Source organism: Scheffersomyces xylosifermentans (genome assembly GCF_036884685.1).
Source record: "Scheffersomyces xylosifermentans strain CBS 12540 chromosome Unknown RJT20scaffold_4, whole genome shotgun sequence".
NCBI classification, from domain to species: domain Eukaryota; kingdom Fungi; phylum Ascomycota; class Pichiomycetes; order Serinales; family Debaryomycetaceae; genus Scheffersomyces; species Scheffersomyces xylosifermentans.
Window position 1 is genome coordinate 1,638,181 of NW_027042942.1, and position 26,382 is coordinate 1,664,562.

General features: G+C 39.9%; 11 protein-coding genes across 11 annotated transcripts; 5 read left to right on the top strand and 6 right to left on the bottom strand. All coding sequences in view use genetic code 12, as the record gives it.

The window, feature by feature from the left end:
• Positions 1 to 814: 814 nt before the first annotated feature.
• RJT20DRAFT_141182 (NADP-dependent oxidoreductase domain-containing protein) lies at positions 815 to 3,079 on the top strand (the record flags this gene model as incomplete). The annotated part of the gene is made up of 6 exons (XM_064918626.1): positions 815 to 893; positions 927 to 1,146; positions 1,188 to 1,464; positions 1,505 to 1,866; positions 2,279 to 2,339; positions 2,446 to 3,079. The coding sequence occupies 6 exons, from the start codon at positions 815 to 817 to the stop codon at positions 2,920 to 2,922; spliced, it is 1,476 nt and encodes a 491-aa protein (XP_064774616.1). The 3' UTR covers positions 2,923 to 3,079.
• On the top strand, positions 2,966 to 3,373 carry RJT20DRAFT_5922 (uncharacterized protein; the record flags this gene model as incomplete). Its single annotated transcript, XM_064920887.1, has 1 exon — positions 2,966 to 3,373. One exon carries the CDS (start codon positions 2,966 to 2,968, stop codon positions 3,371 to 3,373), a length of 408 nt encoding a protein of 135 aa, XP_064774617.1.
• A 696-nt stretch (positions 3,374 to 4,069) lies between these two features.
• RJT20DRAFT_147954 (aldo/keto reductase) lies at positions 4,070 to 5,537 on the top strand. The gene has a single exon (XM_064918951.1). The coding sequence runs from the start codon at positions 4,363 to 4,365 to the stop codon at positions 5,431 to 5,433; it is 1,071 nt and encodes a 356-aa protein (XP_064774618.1). The 5' UTR covers positions 4,070 to 4,362; the 3' UTR covers positions 5,434 to 5,537.
• A 1-nt stretch (position 5,538) lies between these two features.
• RJT20DRAFT_45376 (aldo/keto reductase) lies at positions 5,539 to 7,029 on the top strand. The gene has a single exon (XM_064920210.1). It carries the CDS (start codon positions 5,936 to 5,938, stop codon positions 6,989 to 6,991), a length of 1,056 nt encoding a protein of 351 aa, XP_064774619.1. The 5' UTR covers positions 5,539 to 5,935; the 3' UTR covers positions 6,992 to 7,029.
• Positions 7,030 to 8,962: 1,933 nt separating this feature from the next.
• CHO2 (phosphatidylethanolamine N-methyltransferase) lies at positions 8,963 to 11,635 on the top strand (the record flags this gene model as incomplete). Its single annotated transcript, XM_064921576.1, has 1 exon — positions 8,963 to 11,635. One exon carries the CDS (start codon positions 8,963 to 8,965, stop codon positions 11,633 to 11,635), a length of 2,673 nt encoding a protein of 890 aa, XP_064774620.1.
• Positions 11,636 to 11,784: 149 nt separating this feature from the next.
• RJT20DRAFT_45384 (exosome non-catalytic core subunit) lies at positions 11,785 to 13,084 on the bottom strand. The gene has a single exon (XM_064920211.1). The coding sequence runs from the start codon at positions 12,828 to 12,830 to the stop codon at positions 11,934 to 11,936; it is 897 nt and encodes a 298-aa protein (XP_064774621.1). The 5' UTR covers positions 12,831 to 13,084; the 3' UTR covers positions 11,785 to 11,933.
• A 611-nt stretch (positions 13,085 to 13,695) lies between these two features.
• Positions 13,696 to 16,560, bottom strand: ASG1 (Asg1p; the record flags this gene model as incomplete). Its single annotated transcript, XM_064921629.1, has 3 exons — positions 13,696 to 14,085; positions 14,143 to 16,196; positions 16,260 to 16,560. The coding sequence occupies 3 exons, from the start codon at positions 16,558 to 16,560 to the stop codon at positions 13,696 to 13,698; spliced, it is 2,745 nt and encodes a 914-aa protein (XP_064774622.1).
• Positions 16,561 to 20,376: 3,816 nt separating this feature from the next.
• RIB1 (GTP cyclohydrolase II) lies at positions 20,377 to 21,306 on the bottom strand (the record flags this gene model as incomplete). Its single annotated transcript, XM_064921613.1, has 1 exon — positions 20,377 to 21,306. The coding sequence occupies one exon, from the start codon at positions 21,304 to 21,306 to the stop codon at positions 20,377 to 20,379; it is 930 nt and encodes a 309-aa protein (XP_064774623.1).
• Positions 21,307 to 22,821: 1,515 nt separating this feature from the next.
• Positions 22,822 to 23,346, bottom strand: RJT20DRAFT_135296 (uncharacterized protein; the record flags this gene model as incomplete). The annotated part of the gene is made up of 1 exon (XM_064918393.1): positions 22,822 to 23,346. One exon carries the CDS (start codon positions 23,344 to 23,346, stop codon positions 22,822 to 22,824), a length of 525 nt encoding a protein of 174 aa, XP_064774624.1.
• Positions 23,347 to 23,518: 172 nt separating this feature from the next.
• On the bottom strand, positions 23,519 to 24,795 carry ERV1 (flavin-linked sulfhydryl oxidase). The gene is made up of 2 exons (XM_064920212.1): positions 24,253 to 24,795; positions 23,519 to 24,174 (listed from the first exon to the last, which is right to left on the bottom strand). Exons 1-2 carry the CDS (start codon positions 24,348 to 24,350, stop codon positions 23,691 to 23,693), a joined length of 582 nt encoding a protein of 193 aa, XP_064774625.1. The 5' UTR covers positions 24,351 to 24,795; the 3' UTR covers positions 23,519 to 23,690.
• Positions 24,796 to 24,923: 128 nt separating this feature from the next.
• Positions 24,924 to 25,628, bottom strand: RJT20DRAFT_96062 (5'-deoxynucleotidase; the record flags this gene model as incomplete). The annotated part of the gene is made up of 1 exon (XM_064921608.1): positions 24,924 to 25,628. The coding sequence occupies one exon, from the start codon at positions 25,626 to 25,628 to the stop codon at positions 24,924 to 24,926; it is 705 nt and encodes a 234-aa protein (XP_064774626.1).
• Between the last annotated feature and the right edge of the window lie 754 nt (positions 25,629 to 26,382).

Sequence of the window (26,382 nt, forward strand, 5' to 3'; positions counted from 1 at the left end):
TTGGATATGACAATGTGCATTTCGGAGGAGAGCTACTTAAAAGATTTCTTATGAATGGCGGAACGGATTGATATCCTAGCTTCCGCTTAACTTCAGAGGTAATTATAGGTAGTCTAACATATCATTATCCGTGTCTGTTTTTTAGGATACAATTAGTGCAACAAAAATGCAGTCAATTTGCACCCAAATTCCCAGTCTCAAAATCTGAAATCGTTGTGCGGAACGGGAATTTTTTTTCACGCTTCCGGTCTTGTGCTTGTCCTACTTGATTTAGGCAGCTCAAGAGAGATGATGCTTTACAAAGACGTACTATCCAATTATGAAGTGACACTTCCGTTATTCGTGTTTCTATTCGACACTACAATTTACTGATGAGCAACACCTTTCAAGTAGAATATTCTTCATATTGCTCCGTGATGCACAGTTTCTTGCTCACCTAGAATCTTCGTAGTAAAGCTGTGAGAAAGACTTCCTATCTGATCTCTTTGAGTTCTTAAGTAGCAATTATATAGCCATATTTCCGGACGTTGGATTTATTGCCATTAGTTTTGTGTGGCATAGCGCAATGGAACTCTTATGACGCAATGTTAAGCTCATACGCTATAGTACCGGCTCTATTTTTATTTTTTTTGCCTATATCAATATTAAATCATGTAGTCCACATGTGGCCCATTGGTATTCCATGGATAGGTATAAAAGGGTTTGATTTCCCTCTTATTCGACTTCAATTTTTTTTATATTTTCCACCAATTACTTGTGTCGGATACAATTCTCAATAAAGTTGCAAAAGATAGCCATATTATAAATAAAAAAAATGTCTTCTCCAATATATAAGAAGTTAGGTGCTTCGGGTTTATCCATCTCGCCAATCATCGTGGGATGTATGTCTTTCGGTAAGAGATAATGGGGTGACTGGGTTATTGAAGACGAAGAGAAGATCTTCAAGATCTTAAAGAAATGTTATGACAATGGCATGAGAACTTTTGACACTGCAGATGTCTATTCAAATGGTTACTCTGATGTCCTTTTAGGTAAGTTCCTCAAGAAGTACAACATTCCAAGAGATAAAGTTGTCATTATGACTAAATTTTTCAGTACTGTCGATACAAATGTTCCAGAGTTCGATGCCATGAGAGAAGCGGCTGAGTATCCTTCTTATGAATATGCTAATCCAAGGGATTGTCTAGAAAGCATGTCTTTTATGCTGTTCAAGGTTCTGTCGAAAGATTGGGAACTTATATTGATGTATTGCAAATTCATAGATTGGATAGCACTACCCCTAAAGCAGAAATTATGAAAGCTTTAAATGACGTTTTTTTAGCTGGCCATGCAAGATACCTTGGAGCTTCTTCCATGAAGGCAGTTGAATTTGCTGAATTGCAATACATTGCTGACAAAAATGGATGGTTCAAGTTCATAAGTATGCAAAACTACTATAACTTGCTCTACCGTGAAGAAGAACGCGTTGTTGATCCCATTCTGTCAAAACAATGAATTGAGCAAGGTTGGAATTATTCCATGGTCTCCAATTGCTAGGGGTATATTGGCTCGTCCCGTTGGAGCTAAATCCACTAACAATAGATCTGCTGCTACTGATGTCTACCAAACATATTTTGACTTGGGCAACAACTCTAAAGCTGATGACAAAATTATTAACAGAGTTGAAGAGCTCGCTAAGAAGCACAATGTCAGTATGGCCTCCATTGCCTCTACCTGGGTTTTAAGCAAAGGAGCTATCCCTATCCTTGGGCTCAACTCTGAAGCAAGAGTTGATGATGCTCTCATGGCCCTCACCGTTAAATTAACGAAGGAGGAAATCTCTTACTTGGAGGAGCCATATGAACCAAAGAGAGTCTTCGGTCACGAGTAGAATTTGCTCTTGAACACATTTATCTCAATTGAATGATCACTGCATTCAGCAGTATAGGTCCTGAGGAAACTACTGTGGTCTTGTATAACGTTACCTCTATAACTTTTTTGTCTCCCTTTACATTTGAAATAATTAGATTCCGAAGAAGATTTTATCGTAAAAGGCTAATAAACTTTGGTTACAATAGAACAGGCTCCATAGTAGAGCACGACTGCCACTCTGTATGGTACCTCCTAAAATAACTGTCACCATTAGACTTTGTAAGAAGAAACGCTTCCATGTGGTGGAGGTCACATTTCTACCTTAATTGCTGCATTCGGTATAGCAGGATTGAGTTACTTCTGCATAATTACTGGTCCAGTTTCTCTTGTTGCTGAATATACCAACGTTCTTTCTTACTTCCGGAAGGCAAGGTACTTTATCAAGAGATGCTGTTGAAACCAAGAATGCATTAGAAGGATATTCAGAGGTATTTGCAGTTGCACCTCTGTTAGTACTCGGCGTTATTAAAACCGAAAAAATTAGTAGCAACAACTTAATTCCATATCTTTAAAAACAATTGTCATTCTTATAAGCATTTGACATTGGGAGCCTCTGGATTATCAGATTCTCCCATTATAGTTGGATGCATGACATATGGTAAGAAATCATGGCGTGAATGGGTTATGGATGATGAAGACAAGATATTCAAGATTTTGAAGAAGTGCTATGACAATGGTATCAGAACTTTTGACACCGCTGATGCCTATTCCAATGGCCATTCTGAAGTAATTTTAGGTAAGTTCCTCAAGGCTTATGACATACCCAGAGAGAAAGTGGTAATTTTGACAAAATTATTTGCTACTATTGATACTAGAATTACCAATTTCAATATCAAGACAGAATCACAGTATCCAGAATTTGAGTTCGCCAACAACAAGGGATTGTCAAGAAAGCATATATTCGATGCTATTCAAGGCTCTGTGGAGAGATTGGGCACTTATGTGGACGTTGTTCAAATTCATAGATTAGATGAGACAACTCCTAAGAGGAATCATGAGAGCTTTAAATGACGTGGTATTGGCTAGTCATGATAGATACATTGGGGCTTCTTCCATGAGGGCCGTCGAATTTGTGGAGTTGCAATACATTGCCGAGAAGAATGGATGGTTCAAATTTATCAGTATGCAAAACTATTACAACTTACTTTATCGTGAAGAAGAACGTGAAATGATTCCTTTTTGCAACTACAATGAATTAGGTAAAGTGGGATTGATTCCATGGTCCCCAATAGCTAGAGGTATTTTGGCACGTCCAATAGGTTCTCAATCTTCTCATAATAGAAGTTCAGCAACAGACCTGCTTCAGTCGTATTTCGGATTGGATAACAATTCTATAGCTGAAATTGAAATTGAGTTGAAGCCCTCTCTACAAGGCACAACATCAGCATGGCTACTATTGTTGAAGCCCTCTCTACAAGGCACAACATCAGCATGGCTACTATTGCCTCGGCCTGGAATTTGAGCAAGGGTGCCTTTCAATTATTGGCCTTAATTCTGAATAGAGATTGGATGATGCTCTCAAGGCACTCACTTTGAAATTGGCTGAGGAGCAAATTGCCTATTTAGAAGAGCCTTATGAACCTAAGAATACTCGCGGTATTGCGTAAAACTCTCGAAAATAGGTAAGGCATTTCTTGTTTTAAGCTCTTGAGTTTCGCTAAGTAGCTTCGGGAAAAATCCTTCAAACAGGTCTAACAGATTTCTTAATGAGTTTTTTTTCTTTACGTCCCCTTGATAATAGTTCACTTGTCTTATTGCTCCTTCGAACCTCTCCTTTCAAGATCCTTCTCGACAAAGGTACTTGAGAGAATTATTTCTATTTATATATAGGTTCGTACAGCTTATTTTACAATACTATTTTAAATAATGCTCTTCATTCCAATTAAGGAGCATTTCGTTATTTGCCCCTGTTTCTCCATCGGTACTTTGTATATTCATGTGTCATCTGAGAAAGATCTACCTTTTTGGCATGTTTGCTGGATCTCGGAATTAGCAAACTATTAACTTATTGCATTGTCTGAAAGCCTCGGAAATAAAATTATAACGCTCCACGGCTTCAAACACCGCACCCTCATTGCTTCGTGCGAAAATATCGTATATTTCAGTAGTGATTCTAACTTCAGCAATAGCGCTTTACAAAGTACGCATGTAAGCGAAACCTGTCCATAGCAGGGAAGCGCAAAAGTTTTTGACACATAAGTGCCTGCACCTCGGTGTTTCTGAATAGAAACTCGGCGTTATAGTAAGACCGAACCATATTTCGGTACCTGTATTTCGTTTAACCCCACATTTAATTCGGTCTTTCCAATGCTGGGGTTCGGCTTTATTTTACCTATAAAGAGGGCTGTCTCACATTTCCACTTCTAGCAATTCTAGGACTGAGGCAGAAATCCTTGACTTGGTATAGAGGTTCAATTCTACAGACAATAAAGACAGCAGTTCCGACACACGATGCCCGTTAAGGTTGAAAATAAGAAGTTAGGTTCTTCTGGTTTATCGGTTTCTCCCATTATTGTAGGATGCATGTCCTTTGGTAAAAAATCTTGGGGTGACTGGGTCATCGAAGACGAAGAAGAAGTTTTCAAGATCTTGAAAAAGTGCTACGACAATGGCCTAAGGACTTTTGATACTGCGGATGTCTACTCCAATGGCCACTCGGAAGTCATTTTGGGTAAGTTTCTCAAGAAGTACGATATTCCGAGAGAGAAGGTCGTCATTTTGACCAAATTGTATGGTACAATTGATACTAGAATCCCTGATTTCAAAAATGTGGTCACCGAATCACAGTACCCTTCCTTTGAATTCGCTAATTCTAAAGGGTTGTCCAGAAAGCATATTTTCGATGCTATCCAAGGCTCAGTAGAAAGATTGGGTACCTATGTAGATGTTATCCAAATTCACAGATTAGACAAATCGACTCCCAAAGTAGAAATTATGAAAGCTTTGAATGATGTTGTATTGGCAGGTCATGCTAGGTATATTGGTTCGTCATCCACAAAAGCTGTCGACTTTGTTGCGTTGCAGCACATTGCAGACAAGAATGGATGGTTCAAGTTCATAAGTATGCAAAACTACTACAATTTACTCTACCGTGAAGAGGAACGTGAAATGATCCCATTTTGTCAGAGCAATGAGCTAGGCGAGGTGGGATTAATCCCATGGTCCCCATTAGCATCTGGTATCTTAGCTCGTCCCGTTGGTGGGCTGTCGACTAGTAACAGGACGTTGCCTCCTGCAGCTCTTAAGATGTATTTTGGATTGAGCCAAGACTCAAAAGCTGACAATGAAATAATCTCCAGAGTTGAAGAGCTTGCAAAAAAGCACGATGTTAGTATGGCAGTTATTGCTACTGCTTGGTCCATTTCCAAGGGCACAATCCCTATTCTAGGTCTCAATTCCGTATCCAGAGTTGATGATGCTCTCAAGTCTCTTACTGTGACATTGACCGATGAAGAAATCTCCTACTTAGAAGAACCATATGAACCAAAGGGTGTTTTGCAACAACTTGCCGAACATAACTAATGGGTAGTATAAGTTTAATCTGTCCTGCACAATTGATAAGATCTTCTTTGCTGTAGTCTCAAATCAAGTAAATAAATATGCCACTAAATAATTATATGAAGTTTCTTGAAGATATTAATGAATGTCGAATCGATGTACCTTTAATAGGAGTATTTTGTGCATCTCCGCTGCATTTACGGCGCTTGTTTTTAGAATATTCAAACCCCGCTCAGTAGAACGTTTAATGAAGCCGGATTTACTTATCTGGGAAAATGTTGTTGTTCGGAGATACTAAACATCTCGGGGATTCCAAATGTGGTATAGAACCAGAATTTATATGGAATATAAGCTGAATCGAAAATAATGCTGTGAATCTTGTCCCTCTGAATACAATGGGGGAGTTGGATTGTTTATTGTAATTTGTGGTATAAAAGGCGGGGATTTCTCCCTTCCCCAGGTACAAAAGTATACTGTTCACGTTCAATCATATCCAAATTGTTCTTGTAAGCTCAAAGGGATTTCAATGTCTGGTCTAATTGAATACAAGAAATTAGGTGCCTCGGGATTGTCAGTATCCCCCATTATTGTAGGATGCATGTCTTACGGTAAGAAGTCATGGGGTGAATGGATCATTGAGGATGAAGAGAAGATTTTCAGAATCTTGAAGAAGTGCTATGACAACGGTATCAGAACTTTTGACACTGCCGATGTCTATTCCAATGGCCATTCTGAAGTGATTTTAGGTAAATTTCTTAAAAAATATGAAATTCCTAGAGAGAAAGTTGTTATTTTAACGAAGTTGTATGGTACCATTGACATAAGTAAGCCAGATTTCAATATGATGTCTGAAAGTGAATATCCCCCATTTGAATATGCCAATTCTAAGGGATTGTCAAGGAAGCATATTTTCGATGCAATCAAAGGCTCAGTGGAAAGATTGGGAACCTATGTAGATGTCATTCAAATTCACAGATTGGATAACACTGTTCCTAAGGCCGAAATTATGAAAGCTTTGAATGATATAGTATTGGCTGGTCATGCTAGATACATCGGAGCTTCTTCGATGAGAGGAGTCGACTTCGCTGAGTTGCAATACATCGCAGACAAAAATGGATGGTTCAAATTTATCAGTATGCAAAACTATTACAACTTACTTTATCGTGAAGAAGAACGTGAAATGATTCCTTTTTGCAACTACAATGAATTAGGTAAAGTGGGATTGATCCCATGGTCTCCTATTGCAAGAGGAATTTTAGCTCGCCCAGTTGGTGCTCAATCTTCCCATAATAGAACTTCAACTACTGATGTTTATCAAACATACTTTGGATTAGGCACAAACTCCAAGGCGGAAATAGAAATCATCAACAGAGTTGAGGAACTCTCCAAAAAGCATAATGTCAGTATGGCTGTCATAGCTTCTGCTTGGGTCTTGAGCAAAGGCGCATTCCCAATCATTGGTCTCAATTCTGAAGATAGAGTGGATGATGCTCTCGAGGCACTCACTATGAAGTTTACCGATGAGGAGATCTCATATTTGGAAGAACCCTATGAGCCGAAGAAGATTTATGGCTATATTTAAATATTTTATTATTATTGTATGAAAGAATTGCACATAGCTTTGAAATTAAAAATTAAAAAATTTGCAAAATACTTCGCTATTGCTTTATTAACTGTAGCTGTTATGTATTTAAAAATGGATGAATTACAATTTCCTTCAGTTTTCTAGCTAATTTGAGAAACAACTGTATCCATATTATATCCATATTGGAAATTCCTAAGTATATAGCCAACTGGAATTGAGTTTTCATGTCGTACATGAAATCACGCTTAACCTAATTAACTTCTTACTTAGAGAATATTGCACCCATTCTTCTTAGACTGTATACCAGCTAGAATATACGAGATAACAGTTATCGTGTATTATATGCAACCCAATTATGAAGATCACGCACTAAAAATGAGCCACAGGACTCTACACGACCAGATTTAGACGGTTACCCAACAGAGACGCGATGAATAGACAAGAATCTAGATGTATTTTCGTCTCTCAAAGTTGGCTATTAAGCTAGAAATGTAGATGGCTTCAACGTTACAAGAACAGCCCGAATTCTCAGCCATTCCGTCTGTCAATCTTTGTTTAACTCTATTGGCTGAGCCACATCACGTGATTTAATACATACCGTCAAAAGCCCAAAAAATCACATGCTCCCAATCTTCAATTGGCATGTGATTCCGAAAAAGGGGCGTGGAGCTTTGCAACCAACAATCTTGTGAGCCAACAGTTATTATCGTGTGAATCTAACTGATTGGATACCGATTCCGAGTTAGGTCAGGGCAGGACCGGGAGTTTGGAATCTGAAAAATTTCGAAAGCGACGTTTTGATTCAAGAAATGTTCGTGTTTCTTTTCTTTCTTGACATTCAATAAGTTGTTTAGTACCCATTCGATATCTGACTTCTAGCTTTTAGAGTCCAGTCTCTGTTTAATTGCTTTTTGTCTGCGTACCTGCTCCTATTTATCATAGTTGCTGGCTCGCTCGCTTTACTACCTTGCATTGCTTATTGCCTATCATTAACGTCTTGTGTGATTTGCTATAAGGACCGGATAACGACCACCAACCACCGAAGAATTTGAAATTCAACGAAACCGTCGATTCCACGAAAACCTTTTAAGGAACTCAACTCCACAATTGATAGCTGGTAACTGGTTTACCACACATTTTTCACGACAACCAACTATTCACTCGAAAACAGCAGGAATCTAGATAATAAAGCCGACTCAACCCGACTTTTCCATTCCACTAACCTATCTTACTGATTCCTACGCTTTAACGCTCCAAAGCTCCAAAACTCCAAACGCTCATACTGCCAGCATACGCACTGAAAACCTTACCCCGTATTTGGTTTTCTTAACTGCTCATTGGCTTGGTTACAATTTATTATCGCTAACATTAGCAGCATTTAACGTTCGACGCTGCTTTTTTACTGAATAGTCACTGTAGTCACAGTTATCTGAATAGTTTACTACGTTGATTCCACAGTAAAATATTAATATTATTAGTATTATTAGTATTATTAATATTCTTACTACTGCTAAAATTATCTATAGTGTCTAGCGTCTACTCTACTGGATTGTTTCGTATTAGTATCTTCTTCCTTACTAATCCGCTTTCCGTATAGTTACATATTCCTGGTCACTCTTTCACTGCTGCTGCTGCTAGTACTGCCAATACTGCTAATACTGCCAGTACCTGACCTCCGGTTACAACGTTCCTTCTCATAGTTCGTTTCTCCTTTAACTACTACCTACATCCTGGCTCATCCACACTTTGGACTAATTGGTAGGTGACGTTATTTTAGTTTTTCGCCGCCACTGCCTTCTACTTAGCTTACACAGTAGAACTGGTTGAACCCTTTCGTTTGCATCTCGCTTTCATTTGCATCTCGCTTTCGTTCATCTACGTTCTTTCGTTCTTTTCGTTGTTTGACGTCCTTTTTCCTTTTGCTGCCGTCTTCCACTCATGTCATACAACTCCACCGAAGTCGATATCATGACTTCTAAGGCGTCCGTATCAACCGCTCTGGCTTCGGCTAAGAAAAAGACCTCCTCTTCCACTGCAACAGACTCCCCACAAAATGGCCCCAAGGGTATCACCTTCTCGGGAGACACCTTCGTCGTCCCAGAGACCCACGACATGGTCAAGACTCTCTTCGACCCCACAGTTCGTAAGTCCAATCTCGAGCTCGTGATTCTCGCCTGCTTGTTCTCCAACCTCTTGGTGTTCTACTTTGTCACTGATAACCAACTCCGCATCAACATCTTCATCGGTCTTTACATCTTCTGGCGTTTATCCTACAACTTCGGAATCGGTTACTTATTATACCACCAGTCCAACTACAACAGATTGGTGGAATGGTCTCGTAAACTTGCTCTCTTCGATGGTAAGTCAAAGACCGCCTTGTCCAAGTTCATCCGTGCCGAAATCAAGTCCCAAAGAGGTCCGAATTACGACATAGACTCTTATCCTATCGAGTTCAACACCTGGTTAATCTTCAGAAAGTTCGTCGATTTAGTCCTTATGCTGGACTTCGTCACCTTCGTTCTTGTAGTGTACACCTGTGCAATCAATGACCACAATCAATTTCTCCATGATCAGAAGCTGTGGCTTGTCAACTCACGTTTGGTCGTTGGCGGAGGTTTCATCCTCTTCAACTTGTGGGTCAAAGTCAATGCCCATAACACCATTAAGGACTACGCATGGTACTGGGGAGATTTCTTCTTCCGTCAGATCAACAATGAAGAACTCATCTTCGATGGTGTCTTTGAGATGTTCCCCCATCCTATGTATTCCGTTGGTTACATTGGTTACTACGGATTTGCACTTATTGCCAAGTCCTATACTGTATTGGTCATTGCCATCTTCGGCCACTTCTTGCAGATGATCTTCCTTCACTACATTGAAAATCCCCACATTGACAAGATCTATGGTCCTTCCAAGAACGAAATCAACCTCTCGCAATTGGTCAAGTTAAAGGACTTGAAGAATTTCGACAACTTGAAGCCTTTGGTGGGGTTATACAACTTCAACTGGCTCAGAGCCTCAGATGTAGTCAATTTGATCTTGGTATTGACCTACGGTGTCCTTCTTCCGATCTTTGCTTCTTCAAGCAATAAGTTTGTATTGAACTTTGGCTCTTTTAACGTCGATATTGTGTTCTTGCTTGCAGTTTGTATAAAGATCGTGGAGTCTCTTTCAATTAATGGACTTTTGGTACTCCAAAGTCACTCCAAGTTCTTCACTAAATGGTACTTAGCCAATGACATTCCCCTTGAGAAGTCTTTGAACAATTGGGCTATTATTTACAATTCACTTATCAACTTGACCTATGCTTCATTATTCGGTGTCAATCTTTACCATTTCCTTCAAGGCACCGTTTCTGAATACTTATTTAGTCAATGGTTCTACTTGCGTATATTCCTTGGTGCTCTTCTTGTCTTCACCCAGACTTGGATTAACTCTTCAATGATTGATCTGATTGGCTACTTCGGTTGGTTTTACGGTGATTTCTTTATTCCCAAGTCTCGCAGTTCCATCAACCATTTGACTAAGGCTGGTGTATACCGTTACTTAAACAACCCAGAGCAGATTTTTGGCGTTTGTGGTGTGATGGGTGTGTTTATCATTGTTCCATCTGTCGAGAACCTTGTTTTCTGCTTTTTGTGGGTTGCCAACAACTTCCTTCGTATCAACTTTGTCGAGAGAATGCATATGATCAAGATTTATGGTGAACACGAGGTATTGAAAGACTCAGGTGTAACCAAGACTTTTAAGAAGCACTTACTACCAGAGGTTTTACAGAGAAGACTCAGTAATGATTACGAAAATGACCAAACAAGTAGAAGAAGAAAGAGTTCTTCCGTGACTATCACAGATTCGTTAGACAACTTCATCAGGGAATTGAAGACATCGAAAACAAAGTTATCCAAGCAAAAGCTTGTCGAATTATCGCAAAGTTTATCATTTGAAAATTCAGATTATAAGTTGCAAATCAATGGCTTGAAGACTGAATCCAGCGAAGATAACAAATATTTACCTAAGTACGTTGACGTTGGAACACCTCTCGAAGTAAAATGGTACTCACCTGAAGCTACTCATTCTTCGCAAGACTGGATTGGTTTATACAGAATTGTGCAGACTTCCTATTCCCGTAACAAGACTTTGATCTCTTCATCTGGTCGCTGGACTTGGTGCGAGAAGAATAGTGGAACTGCCGTGTTCAAAGCTGAGAAGTTGTTCTGGGATGAAGGTCTCTATGAATTCAGATACCACTTGGCTGGAAAACACGACGTGGCGTACATTTCTGAACCATTTGAAATAAAGATTCCAAGCTTGACTGTTCCTGTCAGTCACCACAACTTGAATACTTTCGCAACTGATCTCAGAACTCAGATAGTCGGCAAGTTGTTAAACATCAATACTAACACTGACTCTATTTCTGCTGTTGCCAACGACTCAGAAGATGTTTTGGAAGTATACAAGTTATTAAGTAAGTTGATTTCCAAGTCTACTGACATTAACATCAGCCCTAAAGTATTCCTCAGTGATGATGTCGATGGGTTGAATGTTACTAAACTCGCTTCCAAGATTATCAACATCAAGAAGGTGTTAGAGGAATTGTCATACAATGACAATGACTACAATACGAGCGGCAGCGAAGAGTAGAGGTTTTCATTATGCGATATTGCTCATTTTTTCTTTCTTTTAATTCTGTCCATGTTGTAAACAGCATTGCAACAATAACAGAGTGTAATTAGTCATCCAAAAAATAACGTACATATCCTAAAATAGACATATAAAGTTATAATCTGAACCTCGCTGACTCTCCTGTAGTGCTATAGTTGAAGGAAAGTAGAGCGTCCAAGTCTACTATTTTTTTTGTTGGCATCAATACCTTTTCCATACAATATTTCAAATAAATCATCAATTTTACATCATTTAACCACTAATATATTTACAATAATTATTCGAGCGTGCTAGTGAAGTATGAATTGATATTGGCTCTTACCTGTCTTGACATGTTGTTACAACCGTCGATCAATTGCTCTACCTGGCTTTCTTCAAACTTGGATTGATCTCCTTCCATCCAGAACCCCACAATCTCATCATTTCTCAAATTCATGAAACTTACCACACATGTGAGAGTATTTTCATTATCTTCTCCAGACGAGATTACTTCTGGGTCCAATAAAAGCTTGTCGTTCTTCAATGTAGCAACTCCGCTTGTGACTACGTCCTTCAATTCAATTCCAGAATCTACCAAGGCTACGGAGGAACAGTTAAGGACCCAATTCAGGATTCCTAGCAAAGCAGCATCGACTTTGGTACTACCACTGTTGGAACTTTCAGTAGATAGTATGGTAACAAAGATATCAATGGTTGATTTAGGGTACTTCTCCAATACTATGGATGGAAGCAATGCAGTTTCAATGTATGATGAGATTTTCTGTTCGATGTTGGTCAAGCCTGTTCTACCATTGGCGTTTGCATTTGTAGGGCCAGTGTTTGCAGTAGAACCGGCGTTGACAGTCGTATTGTTGTACAACTGTTCGTTTGGCTGTGAGATGTATGGTAAGAACTTGCATTCCACAGAGAACGATGCACGGTCCACAAAGGAGCCTCTGATGGGTCTAGGTCCGAAAACCAGCACCTGTATGATGTTTCCTCCGACTTCTAAATATGCTGAGCCGTTGGCGTTTTCGATAATGCCAGTTTTCAAGAAGAACTGGCGTAACCCGTCTTCATTTCTTGTTGCAGATGAAGGTCCTTTAAAGACATCTGCTTCTGTAGCATTCGACGAAATGCCTATATTCGGTATGATAGTATTCAACGGTCCGATAAGTCTTCTTCTGTCTGACATTTTCTACAAAAATATATATCACTTGTAAAGAATAAGTGTAAGTATATCTATAAAATAAGACACAAATATAACTATTACAATAATTTATACCTATCGCTAACCATAATAACTACATCCATTCATCTCATCATCCCATCATCTTCTCACTGACAAAGAAGTGAAATATTCGAGATGCGATTTTGAGAGGTGTCTGTGTTGTGTACAGGTGAGAGATTGGCAGGTGAAGAATTTTGCAACTATGGATATGAGGGGGGTGGGAGATGTGGGACGGGAGATGATGGAGATGATGGAGCGAAGTGTACAAATGGAAATGATGGGGATGATTTGTAGAAGAAGCGAGTGAAGTGTAGATGATACAGTGGAAATGAAGACAAAACATAGGTGAAATGTTGTGAAGATGTGAATGGTACATAGTAGCATATAGATGGCCCATGAATGATAACGAAATGTACTTGACATATTGTCAATGATATGTATATAATATGTATATGATATAAAGATGTCCTACTAGACCTCCTTTGATATATGCTGCTGTGGAGTAGTTAACTATGTGTTTGTGTTTTCACAACCCCACCAATAAAGTTCCGGTGCATTTCCTCTCCGTAGCACTAATTCTAGCAAGGGATGATTTGCGTTATATGTATTGGTACAGAAGTCTGCGAATTTGCGTTTAGAAACAAAAATATACTATACAAAATATTAATCCTCTATTATAGTAGTACAGACAGACTCAGAAAGAGCCATGAACTAACAGTCAAGGTAACAAAAATGCCAAATACATAGTGAAAAGTCCCACAATTTTGCATGAAATCGTAGGAATTACTATGGCAAATAAATATAATCTTCAATGGAAAGCAATGTCCTTTTACCTATTCATGGGAGACTCGTTCACAATTGGATTGAACGGATCTAAGTACTCTAAATTGCTTGGGTCTCCAAGCAGAGAAAAGTCAAAGTCCTCCAAATTAATCTGAGAAAATTGAGAAGCCTGCTCATTTAATGGAGATGGAATTTGCGTCTGGTACGACCCTCCTCGGAGGGAAATATCCTTATCTTTATCTTTTACTGGGCGAGTTGGATCATTTGGATATTGATGCACTGCTGATCTTTGAGCGTTCTTCTCCAACATGTATGGCGGCAATATTCTCCCAAATATCTGTGCATCAAGCTTGTCGAATACACCGGGCATGTAGTCAACCTGAGTGGAGTTGGATCCTTCTTCGGAACCCATTGAAACGGATGCTGCCATAGAATCCTTTGGATTTTCATCAATAGTAGGTAAAGATGTAACCCCCTTGGACAATGGCTGAACATTGTTTATTGGCGGAGGCGGAGGTGGATGAGAATTATCTATTGGTTCAGTGTCGTTACGACTATTGGCAAGATCTACTCCGGAAGTAAATGTAGCTAAGGATGCATCGCTGAATAATTGGCCCAAAGATTCTTGTTTCACAGGAGGGTTCTGCTGTGAGTATGGGGCATACTTATTTTTGTCGCCTGCATCGCCAGCAACTCCATTAGTGTCCTCTCCTTCAGGCTTCTGGCTATCACTTTTAGCGAACGGGTTCATCTTATCGAAGTTCTTAAATGTAGTCTGAACATTCTCATTCTGTAAATTGTTGGTAATGATGTATGGGTCAGCGACTCTGTTATTTCTGAATCTGGAGGTAGTTGCCGTTCTTCTGTTCAACTGCTCAAACAAAGTATTCAAGATATTGAAAATTCTCAAGGAAGCGTTTGAATTATTCTTAAGGCAATCCAATACCTTCTTTCCTATTTCAATGTCTTTCTTAATCATATCTATGTTCAAGTCATCATCGAAAAGAACTCCAGCATAGTTTACTCCACTCAGCTCCGTATTATTATAGTTTGCAAAGTGGAAGTAATAGATTAAACATGCAATGGAGAAGAAAATTGTGTACATGGAAAACCAGTATGTTCCTACTAATAAATTCTGATCAATCATCTTATTTGCCAACTTGACTACCATTCTGGCAACTTTAATGCAATTTCTTCCTCTAATCAACGATCTTGGGTCAGACGTTTGGAAGTTATTAGGACCATCGCTGATAAAATGAATAAAGGGACGGTAAAGCATGATTTGACAATTCAAAAATGCCAAATGGAGATAGTAATTGGCCAAGACAAACTTCTCAGGTATATTCTTTCCAGAGTTGATATCGTTCGGATCAGTAGGCTTTAATTCTTCTGGCAAGTTGTCCAACCAAGTCTTTAATTCCAATTCCAATTCTGTCACTTTTGTATGTATTCTGTCGGGTGTCAATGGTGTATCTTTGGAAGTTGTTTTCACCTTGATGGGATACAACTTCTTAATGATATGCGAAAGTATAAGCATCAACTTAGTGTGGTGGTTGGCGCATGCTGACGAGGATAAACGACCCTGTTGAGCGCTATACAAGTACTCCGTTCTGGTAATGTTCTCATCGTCGAGTTCTTCTGGAAAGTCTTGGTCAAATTCATCCTCATTGATGGATCTTGGAAGGCCCAAGAGCGAATTGATGTAGATGTCCATTTTATAAATAGTGTAGAATAACCTCTTTCTCGTGTCCACCTCAATAGGATCCAATTTTCTTCTTGAATTGTGGAAGATGGATAAGTTACGGTGCAAACCTTCTTTAAGAGCACTCCTGAGAGCAATTCCTATATAAGAATAACATGTTGAAAGACGCGCAGAGCACTGTAAGTACATTATCATCATCACAATTGTCTGGATCGAGCTGATATCACCCACATTACTTATATCGATCAACTTACGTGCCTCCAAAAAGTACTTGAATCCGTCATCTTCGAAGTTTTCATTCTGATGTGCCGAAGTGGTGGCAGACTTTGAGAATAGTGAACCACATGCAAGGATCAGGTAAAGAAATGGGAGGAATTTCTGTTGTCTATCGCCATAATTGTACGGGTCCAATGAGTAAAGAAGGTCCACTTCTTCCAAAAGAGAAGGACGATGATAAAAACGGAATAATACACATGCCTTGTTCCATGTAATGTAAATGAGTTGAAGAGTTATTTCTTTCTTTGGGAGGTAGAGCTTTATTTCTTGACCTAATGGAGTTTCTTCAGCAGACAGCACTGAAGATTGGCGTTCATGCTTGGATACAACTGAAGTGTTGTTTGGTGACGATATATTCAAGTTGTTATCGGAATATAAGTCACTTATTTCGTTAAGAGAAGGGATCGTATTGGTTCCTCCGCTCTTCGATACAACTGTGGAGTAAGCCTTCTGGAATTTCTCGAAGTCGAAATTGAAATTCTGATCGAAACAATTGATTTTCAACTTCGGAAGAAGGGTCTTGAGGATATTCTGGCACATGATAAGGTTTTTCTGTGGATAGAGAGACGCTGTTGCCGACAAAGTCTTTGTGATGTCACTTGATAATGATTGGTCAAGACCACTGGGGCCACCAGAAACCTCTTTGGCGGCAGCAGCAGCAGCCGCTGCTGCTGCTACTTGAAGGACAGCTGCTGATGGTTGTGACGATGGAATCGGGATGCCACTGTTCTTCTTGTTTCTGATGTTGGGCTGGTCATATGTGCACTTATATGAGTAGACCGTACAGTGGATACACGGCTGTTTCCCATCACATTTCACCTTTTTCTGGCGGCAATTGTCACAAGCACGAGTAACACGCCGACGCTTCTGTTCGCTGGGTTTCGAAGGAGTTGCTGGGGAATTGGTGGTGTTGTAGATGGAGTTTCCCGACATGGTTGTGGCCATTGACACGGAGTGACCAAATGAATCTGCTGAGGGATAGATGAATGCGGACTGTCGTTGACTGTCATCTAGGAGCTCATTACCCTGGAGGTCGCAGTCGTCGAGCAGATCTACTTCTCTTTTGGGCATTTTGTTGTGTCAAATTGTTATAGTAGATGGGTCGTTCGGCAAAAGGTTTGATTTGGGAAATGAAATTGGCACTGAGAGACTGACTTATATGATAGCAGGAGAACTGGAAGGATAGCTGAGACTGGAACACACCGAATGAAGGCTTTAAGGTTGCAATTCGTGTCGTGTTTGTGAGTCTTTCAATGGACTGTTGATGTGCCTGTAGTGGCTAGATGGCTACGACAGTACAATTACACGAAGGAACACAGATCTTCACCGAGACACAATCACCAAAGGTAATTCCAATTCAATGTAACCAACACCGAAAGGAACGAATATCACAAACAAAAAAAAAACTGGGGAGCTGAAGGTGCCAGGATAGGTCAGGTGACGGAAGTCAGAGGTCAGAGGGAGGAAGGGAAGGAATGAAAGGATTAACGTGGGAGGTAGCGGTGATGGTTAGGAGTCTCAGTATGTGAAGGAGTGAGGGTGAGGCAGTGAGAATGAAGAACGAAGATGGGAGAAGGAAGAACGGTGTAACGGAGAGAGAGAAAGTGAGGGTGAGAGTGAGGGTGAGGGTAAAGTGAGGGTGAGAGTTCAATTGACAATGAGGGTGAGAAGGACGGTTACTACAGAAGACAAGCTGAACAATTCGTTTCAAAAGCAAGGTGAGTGACATTGAAAGAACGAACAAGACATTGGTAATGTGAATCACCCACAAGAAAAGCGTGTAAGCAAAACCAAGAAAAACCAAGCAAAACCTGGGTATGCTAAGTGAGTGGATGATGTATACCCGGATAAGCATGGAATTGTTGAGGAGAAGAAGTAATATGGGCTATCAGAGGTGGATCAGAGTCAGTAGTTTCCATTATAGATACGAAAGAAAGATTGAATGGTTAGGAGAAAGTCAATATATGTAAGCAGCGATTTACGTAGATACTGTTTTGAGATCAAGAAACAAGACGTAAAGAAAGGATAAGGGATACCAATAAAATGGGAGCACTGCACTGCGAGAGAGACCTCAAAAAGATTTCAGCTTTCAGCGTCACCACAAGCTTTTTAGACAGTCAATTACATACTTAAAGCTTGACTTTAATCATAGAGACATGCCGTGTAACGGGAAATAATAGCGCAAACTATGAACCTAATGAAGAATTAAACTATAAAGCTATGTTTCTTGGCTCCTGTTGATATATGCTGGTAGCAGCCCCGATAGACTCATATCAAATGCAATTAGGCAGAACAAATCTGAGAATTGTGGTGAAATAGCCCATATTGCAGCCCATTCCCCCAACTTTCTACACGTCAACTTCGCTTTCTCATAATTCAGTTGGCCAAGCTGGGGGTGCAATTCAAGGTACCAAGGGAGCGCAATAGTACCCAGTCAGTTAATTAGTTGACGTATAAAGTATAGGAGAGTGCAGCACACCACACCACGGCATTAATATTGCCAGGGATATCCATACTGCGAGTCTAAACCAAATTATACAACACAATAGTTCTGTATAGTCACATTCATATGAGCCAACAATCTATCCTTTCATTGTAATACATGTAATACAGACCTATGACGACTGATATGTCAAAAATTCTCGGGAAAACACCGGAACAATGCTGAGCAAACAGGATAGCACCGCTGGAATTGAAGATCCGTCGTTCCATATTCTAGAAGCGACAACATGCAATGTTGTCTTACTAATTGTTCTCTCACAGGAACAGCTTATCCAAACTGTTTGCGGGACCTTAGCCCCATTCAGACCCATCCGATCACTTCCCCACCAGGCTTCTATTCCAATACGGATTATCTGTAGCCAATTCCGTTCCACGGAAATCATCAAAATCACTTTGCACGTGACAACCCCAACTTCCACTTCCAACCCCTATGAGGGGCTCTTGCACCCAACATCCCATCTTCGATTTAACAAGTCAACGTTGTTCTCCCCACTCCATTGAGTGGTACAATTCGTTGAGTCATCTGAGTCACAGGGTAATCCGCAAAAAGCTGCTTTGTTATCCGGCTTTCATATTGTTAGGGCATTTGGGACGGCTTCCTATAAATGTTATAAGGGCACCGTTGATACTATGAGGTTAAATTAACCGCGATTTTCCGTTCAACCCAAATTGGATTTCTTGGTTATCTGTGTGAGTTCTGGCATTGAATTATTTCAATTAAGGATTAAGAATATGAATGCTTTATTCAAATTGCGGGGTGGCAGGATTGAGGAGAGTGATGTATAGTGTTGGGCCGCCACCTGGAAGAGTGGTAATATAGCCATTAGTATAATGGCTGCAAAAAAATATTGACATTTGTAATATGGATGCGTAAAACCACGACCCAAAGTGGCCATTGCTATAATGATGGAGGACGGTGATTACACAAAAAAAGCATTAAAGTCGTTAAATTGTTAAAATTGTTAAAATTGTTAAAATCCGCAATGGCAACCTTATCTACGTGAATGGAATGCTTAAGATAGTGATACTACTAAGTTTCAAATGATTTAGTTTTGATCAAGTTAAGGCAGAGTGTACATCCAATGGCGAGTTATAACGACCATGTGGTTTACCTTAGTTTGCAACCAGAATGCGTATAAGCTGAAAATAGGTCTTCGTAAATCAAAACCTTTCACAAGACACCCTAACTTCCTCTCCCTTGCAGAATAGAGTCTTGCCAACATTGATGCCCGTATAAAAAGCTGTGAATACCTCTCCATGAGGTCCAGTAAAATTTTAATAATCTAAATAATTTAATATTTTTAATTGACTTTGTATAGATCATGGCTTATTAAAAATTAATGGTAAATTATATTTATCTAAATATTAAAATAGATTTAAAGAATTTGTAATTCGTTGATTAATGTAAAAGGTCTACAAAGTTTGTATTTCACTTCGGCTTCAACTGTTATAGCATTAGCAACACTGTTTATTGCTTTCCCTCGTAGAGTTTCATATCACCTCAAATTCTTGGTTTGCAACTGAATAGGATACCTTTTGCCAAGAGGTGTACATTCATAACGGTGGTAATTTTCTTGGTATTATGTTGACCTCCTGGTTGTATAATGTCTCCGCTATTTTTAAGCACTTTCAATAGATAACTCTTATCAGTTTCACTGTTGTCCTGAGAGAAAACTTAGAGAAGAAATTAGTTCAATCAGCCTGAGAAATATCTCGCTATTGTTGTTGCTTGGATTCTTTGATAATTTTCGTAGACTTTCTTCCACGATAACTCAACACCCAAATTGAGAAACATTCCCTTAGGGCAATGGCCCCCTTTACTCTGTTTTATCCTCTATGCCAACCATAAACTCAAAGGATAAAGCCGCGGTTGCAACGTGAAACATCAATTCGCAGCCACAAATTGTAATTTACAAGTATGAGATCCACTTTGCCAAATTTCAAGTACCAATTCTATCGGATTTCATTTTCTCTCTACTACATAAAAGAATCTCTTTTCCTATTAATGTGCATTACCTGAATTTATATTTAAATAACCATGAAACTATGTATATGTGATGGCATGATCTGGCACAACCTGAAATGTTCTCCAGCGATTGTCCTGCCTTGAGGGTACCTCCTACCGGCTTTTATGCCAATCGGCAACGTATTCCGATTATCTCAACTTAAGATGCCTGACTGGAATATAAGTGAATTGACATTCAGTGTATCTTAATCCTCTATTTCGTTAGTCGTACCAGCTGATTGCTAGTTAATTTTAATGGGCTTCTCCAACAAATGCCCCATTCTCTCAATTTTAGTACTTAAGTAGCCTTCTATCTCCTTCGACTTAATACCGGAACCGGTCTTCCAAGCCAATGGAACCATAGGAACTCTTTCCAATACCTTAACTTCTCTGTTCTTACCCTCAACTGCAAGAATTTTGTCTGGGTTGTTGGTCAACAATTGGATCTCGGTTAAACCCAAGTCTAACAAAATGGCTGTGGCCAAAGAAAAATTACGGCCATCTGCTGGGTGTCTCAACATCAAATTTGCTTGAACGGTATCAGCTCCTAAATCCTGTAAATTGTAGGCCTTCAACTTCTCACCTAAACCAATACCTCTTCCTTCTTGTCTTAAGTATACCATGCACCCGTGACCTTTTGCGCCCATGATTCTGCCTGCTTCGTCAAACTGTTCACCGCAATCACATCTGGCTGACCACGCAGTCTCTCCAGTGTAGCACTCAGAATGTATTCTGACCAATACTGGCTCTTGGTATGTAGTAGCAGCTTCTCTGATTAAATCGCCGTTGGCCTCGAACTTCAATTCCGTATTGGCCTTTTCATCACGATCAGCAGATGTCCTTCCAGGGAAAAGCTTTCCTATGTATGCTCCTCTTGTCATTCTGTCTTGCTGTGTTTCACCAGGACGTTGTTTGAAGAGTGTCTTGGATCTGACATCCTCTCCAAAGACAATTGCTAGATGCTCCTTGTTATCGATGTTGTTCTCGTATAAGTGGAGAAAGATCTCCGGGCCCTGAGTTGTTGGGATTCTGGCTCTTGCCAAGCAGTTTACTTTTGGAAGTGTATCTGGTAATGCCAATTGGTGTCTTACTTCGTCCGAGATTTCTGGTGGTGGCACCGGGGTGTCCGATAACCTTGTTGAAGGAGTCACCACTGGTGAAATCAAGGGCATATGACTCAAATCTGGGATTCTGTTGGCCAAAGGGATTGGTTGTTGTATCTTAGCCTTTTTAGGCGACGTAACCGGTGTGCGAGAGGCCATTTTGATTTAATTTACTGTATTTTATGTATACTTGCTTGTGTTGGTAGCAGTTGTTAGTACAACTGTGGAGTGAAAAAGACTGTAAACAGACGGACTAGCAATAGATTAGCTAGCTTACGACCAATTTTCTGGTAAAATGTGACTGTGTACTTGATCCTATCGTTATATATACCGTGGTAATCCCGAAAAACACCTACTCTTCCTATTTTCTTAACCTATATGCTGACAAAGGAATATCGCTTCTTTCTTATACTGACTAATATTTCACCGCTGGTTTTCATAAGAAATTACTAATAATAAATTTTCTGCTCTGGTGACGGTAACGCTATTTTTCACGGTTGCCTTTTTGGGCCATGATTATCCGGTGTCGGTAGGAGGGAGGACTGTGGGTTTCTGTAAGAGTGAGGAGTTGGAATGGAGAGGGTAGTACGGAAAAGATGATAGGGACGGTAGGGCTGAGCTCCGATATGAGTACGAGATGCTTCCGCTAGGAGGGGGTTTGTAGCCGTCTGGGCATAGCGAACTTTAAATCTAGAGTTGGAAGTGGTATATGACTAGAAATGGGTTTATGGGTGAATGGGTATATTGTCAAATTGCCTCCAGTGTGTGTCACTCACTCACTCAGTCGCTCTTTTCTATCACTATGAGAGTCTCGCTGTCTCTCAGTATTAGCCTCTCACAGTTAACAGTTAGCTATCACTGTTAGCTCTCACAGTCACTCACTACTCTCACTGTAAATAGTGAGCAAGCAATTTTCCTCGGCTTGAGAAACCGATGGAATTTCTTTTGGGCGGGATAACGATTTCACAGCCATTGGTGATCCACTACTGGAACATGGTGGTGGGCCATGAAATTGTCATTTGTAGAGTTCTGGAGGGTCAGAGAAAATGTCAATATGTAAGGAACGCCTTGCTACTGTAGCCCCCAGACGTTGATTGGATAAAATAATCAAAATAATCAAATAGAGTTCCGGAATGGCTATCGGAAACCCCATTTTTCACGGCCACTCTGAACTAAAAATCGCCCATATCAGATCATCGTTTTATCTTAACCATCTATAGTTCAAGTGAGTTTCATCTGGGTTGAATCCAGACGTCTAATTGGACTGAAGTCACAAATTGAAATCCCGATCCCGTCTTTATACCTTGAGCGTATGGCCCTTGTGATTCTCTTTGTCTGATACGAATAGTATCGGTACTTGCTAAGGATTTGCAAACAAGATCCAGTTGAAGTTTCGTTTCACTGGCTCTATTGGTCTGCTTTTCTACTGTGGATTGCCTCTTCCATAAGTTCCCAAACTTCACGGCATTCTCTACAATCATATATTGCCCAATTGATCCAAAAAACTTTTAAAACGTAACATACATAGTATAACTAACTCATGTGATTGAACTGCTCAATAGCTATTCTCTCACTAACCCCTTCTTATTCGATGGTCTTTATCCATTCAATCAAATCTTGTTCGCTAAAAGTTTCAATGTTAGGTACATATCTATAAACTGGAACCTGCTTCTTTAAAACAACAATTGCTGGAATCTGGTTTCCAACTACATATGTTTGCATCAATTCTCTACCTCCTTCGGTATCTGCCGATATGTTAACCAAATAAACTGGGTCTTTCTCCGAATCTTTTGGGTACTTCTTACTGTTGCTCAAGATATCGAAAAGTGCCTGTGTGACTTTGTTAGACTTTGGGTCAGAGTAGGTGAAGTTTAACAAAACAGGCTCCTTGAACAAGATAAAATCGTACAACTCGGTGCTTGAAGTGATGTAGGTTGGAATAATCCGGTTCTTTGTCGTAAACTCCAGTTGTGGTGGTGGGTAAATCAACCTTTGGGTCGTCCAAGCCTTTAACCAACCGCCTAAGAAAGTACGGCGACAGTTAACACTCAATTGAGGACCAAAAGTCTTGTTCCTAGCTTGCAAACCTTTGACTAACAATTGTGACATGATAATGCCTAAACTTTGTGCAATTGAAGGTTATTACTTCTAAAGAACTGTTTTACAATGTTATGTTTAGTCCAATGGTCAACGTTCGAGCTAAACTATGGGAGATTACTATCATTGCTATTGTCGCATTTCAAATCTTTGTCGCATTTTATAACAGTTTTCGACATACTCATAAAGACATTAGTGCTTGTGTATATATGTGCTATTTACAGAGTTGATAACTGGTAGTTACCTTTTGAAGTCTATGTTTTATACAGAAGAAACTTGGACAGAATCTAATGTCGAAATCTATTACAATTTTCGATTTCGTTTTCTTTTTTGTTTTCCATTTCCTGCCTGCTTCCCTAATCTTCTTCTTCCCAACCATCTTTCCACCTTCTCTTCCAGAGGTTGCAGTCAAATTTTGGCTTCCCCAACTTGGCATTCACCTCATTATGAGCGTCACACAACCATCTTCCAAGTGAATCTTGCGTTTCTACCTTGGGTTCGTTTTTAGCCATGAATCTGGTAAAGTCCTCAGCACAGAACCAACACGGGTAGAAGTTCCCGAATAATTTCAAGAACTGCTTCATGTCTCTTTGCTTCTTATCGTCGGGCGTTTCTGGATATGTGGCTGCAATTGCATGCAATAAAGTCCACGAAGACTTTCCGAGAACTTCCACATCTGGTGGTATGTCCTTCGCATATGGGTTATATTTCTCCTTTTTGGCGGCGACAGCCTGATTCTCCTTGATCTTAGGAGAAGGTACATTGGGCACTACCGGAGCACCCTTTGTCATACCAGCCGTGGCAAACTGAAAATCCAATAAACTATTGCACGAACGGCATCTAGTAAATAGTTGTTAGTAAATCCATCCATGTCAAGTCTTCTTTCCATCTCTTCTTCGAAGAAACAGCTATACTCACGGTTTGCCATCTTTACCATAGATGATTTTACGCCCCGTCACTCCAATTTCCGGCTTGGAAGAGTTTTCCGTCGTTTTCACCTCCACTGGTTCGGGCATCTCCAATATATCTTAACAACACAAATTCAAACTACTAACCAAAAGAACCCATTATTCCACCTAATTGTCAGCATCTGTCAATCTTTCTAGAAGTTAATGGTGCTGAGCGGTCCTGCAGGCACTGCCTCACATTTACGAGCGCTTTTAATGATTGCAAAAAGATGGAAGAGGGAGATGATGGCGGGTAAGAGGGCTGGGATGGAAAGAAGTATGTAGTTATGTTGTAGGTGTAGAATATGATGATCTTTTCAGGGGTTTTAAATGTTGGATTTATCTTTTTCTTTTTTCTTTTTTCTTTTTTTTGAATTTTAAATATAGTAAATGGTCGAGTAGATATGTAATTTTTATGGGGCCCTATGTTAATATCTAATGGCTGTACCTACACGCATAATAGCTGTAGGTACAGCCATAATACCGGAAAGAAATACCAGCTACTACTTCGGTTTCCCGTCGCTTCTTATTCGTCAAATATACATTCATTCGTAGAAATAAATATCTATAAGCTAATCTACACGAAAGGATATAAAACTGGTATATTAATGCAAGAAGAAATAGATGGTATGCAAATCGGTCCTACTTCTTTAATTCGGCAAGATAAGAAGTTCTCTGTCTAATAACCTCGTCACATAACTCCCCGATTTCCTTGGAGACAATGGCGGATCTGGAGTCGTAGAACTCACTCAAGTCGTAGGTAAGACCGTAGTCTTGTTCGTAATCCCAGGCTTGCTGGATCATCTCGTACTTATCGATATCCTTGACGTATCTAGCTTCGATGTTTCTGATTTCTTCGTAGTCCAACCACAACTCCAAGATCTCCTTAGAAAATGGCTCGTTGTAAGGCTTGATAATTTCCGACAAGTACTCGATCGAATCCAATTCACGACGGTGCTTTTCTGCCTTCGACACTCCACCGAAGGGAGTGATGTCTCCCACCAATGCCTCGGCGATATCATGAATAAGAGCTATTTTCACGCACTTACTGATGTCTATGTTCTCATTAGGTATGGTCATGGAAATAATCGACATTCTGTACATGTGATCACTGATACTTTCCACTCTTTCCGGAGGAATGCCTCTGTCCACCCATCCTGTTCTTTTCTGGGTCTTCAAAAGACGTACTATCTGAACAAAGGCTAGGATATAGTTAACGCCCTTGTTTGGAGCTGAAGGCACCAACAACTTCTTGATATTCTCTGGAACGGCAGTTTCTGGTTTCCATATGTTTTCCGACGTATCCACGGCAGTGCTGTGGACCGAGCTTCCACTACTTGACGACATCTTAGATTCTACAGGAAAGAACAGAGGCCTATTATACGAAAATAGAGATGAACTAAAAGACCAAAAAAGTGGTTTTCCAGTTTTCCAACGAGCCTGACAAATTACCCTACTTCCAGCAAAGAGCATTCTCAACCTTGTCTACCAACAAGGAAGAATAACTGTCCTTGGGAAAACTCCTCCACTGACACCTTTCCCAATCCAATAGAGTAGAATGAGTTTGGAAATGTAAACAGACGGTACGGTGTGTGCAGGAGTGATGCGATGGATCATTTTGCGAAAATTGCATGATAGTAGAGATCCGTGCCGCAGTGGTAGAGTGATTATTGGGTGAAGAGTGGTGGGTTTGTGAGCTGAGAGAGTTATTGGGTGAAGTGGCTAGAGACACAGTGTGTGTGGTCTATGGTGAGTATGTATGGGGTGGTTATATTGAAGGTGAAAGTCAAGAAGAAGTAGTATTGGTGACGTCGTATTGGTGAAATAATTACAATGTCCTGTGGGTTTCTGTAAAAGATAACTATTCAGTGGTACACTCAGTAGTGAAAAATGGACTGGTGAAAAATGTGAAAAATATCCTATAGCACAAGTAATGGGTTTACTGAAGAAAAGTATGGTTTTCATTTATTTGCTAGGTAGCCAAGCCCTTCTGTCAGAAGAAAATGAAGATTCAATGGAAAACGTAATATATGTATATAATAATTGTAGTCTATTTTAAATAACGTTGATTCCTCTAAGTGCTGATTCTTGTTAATTACTC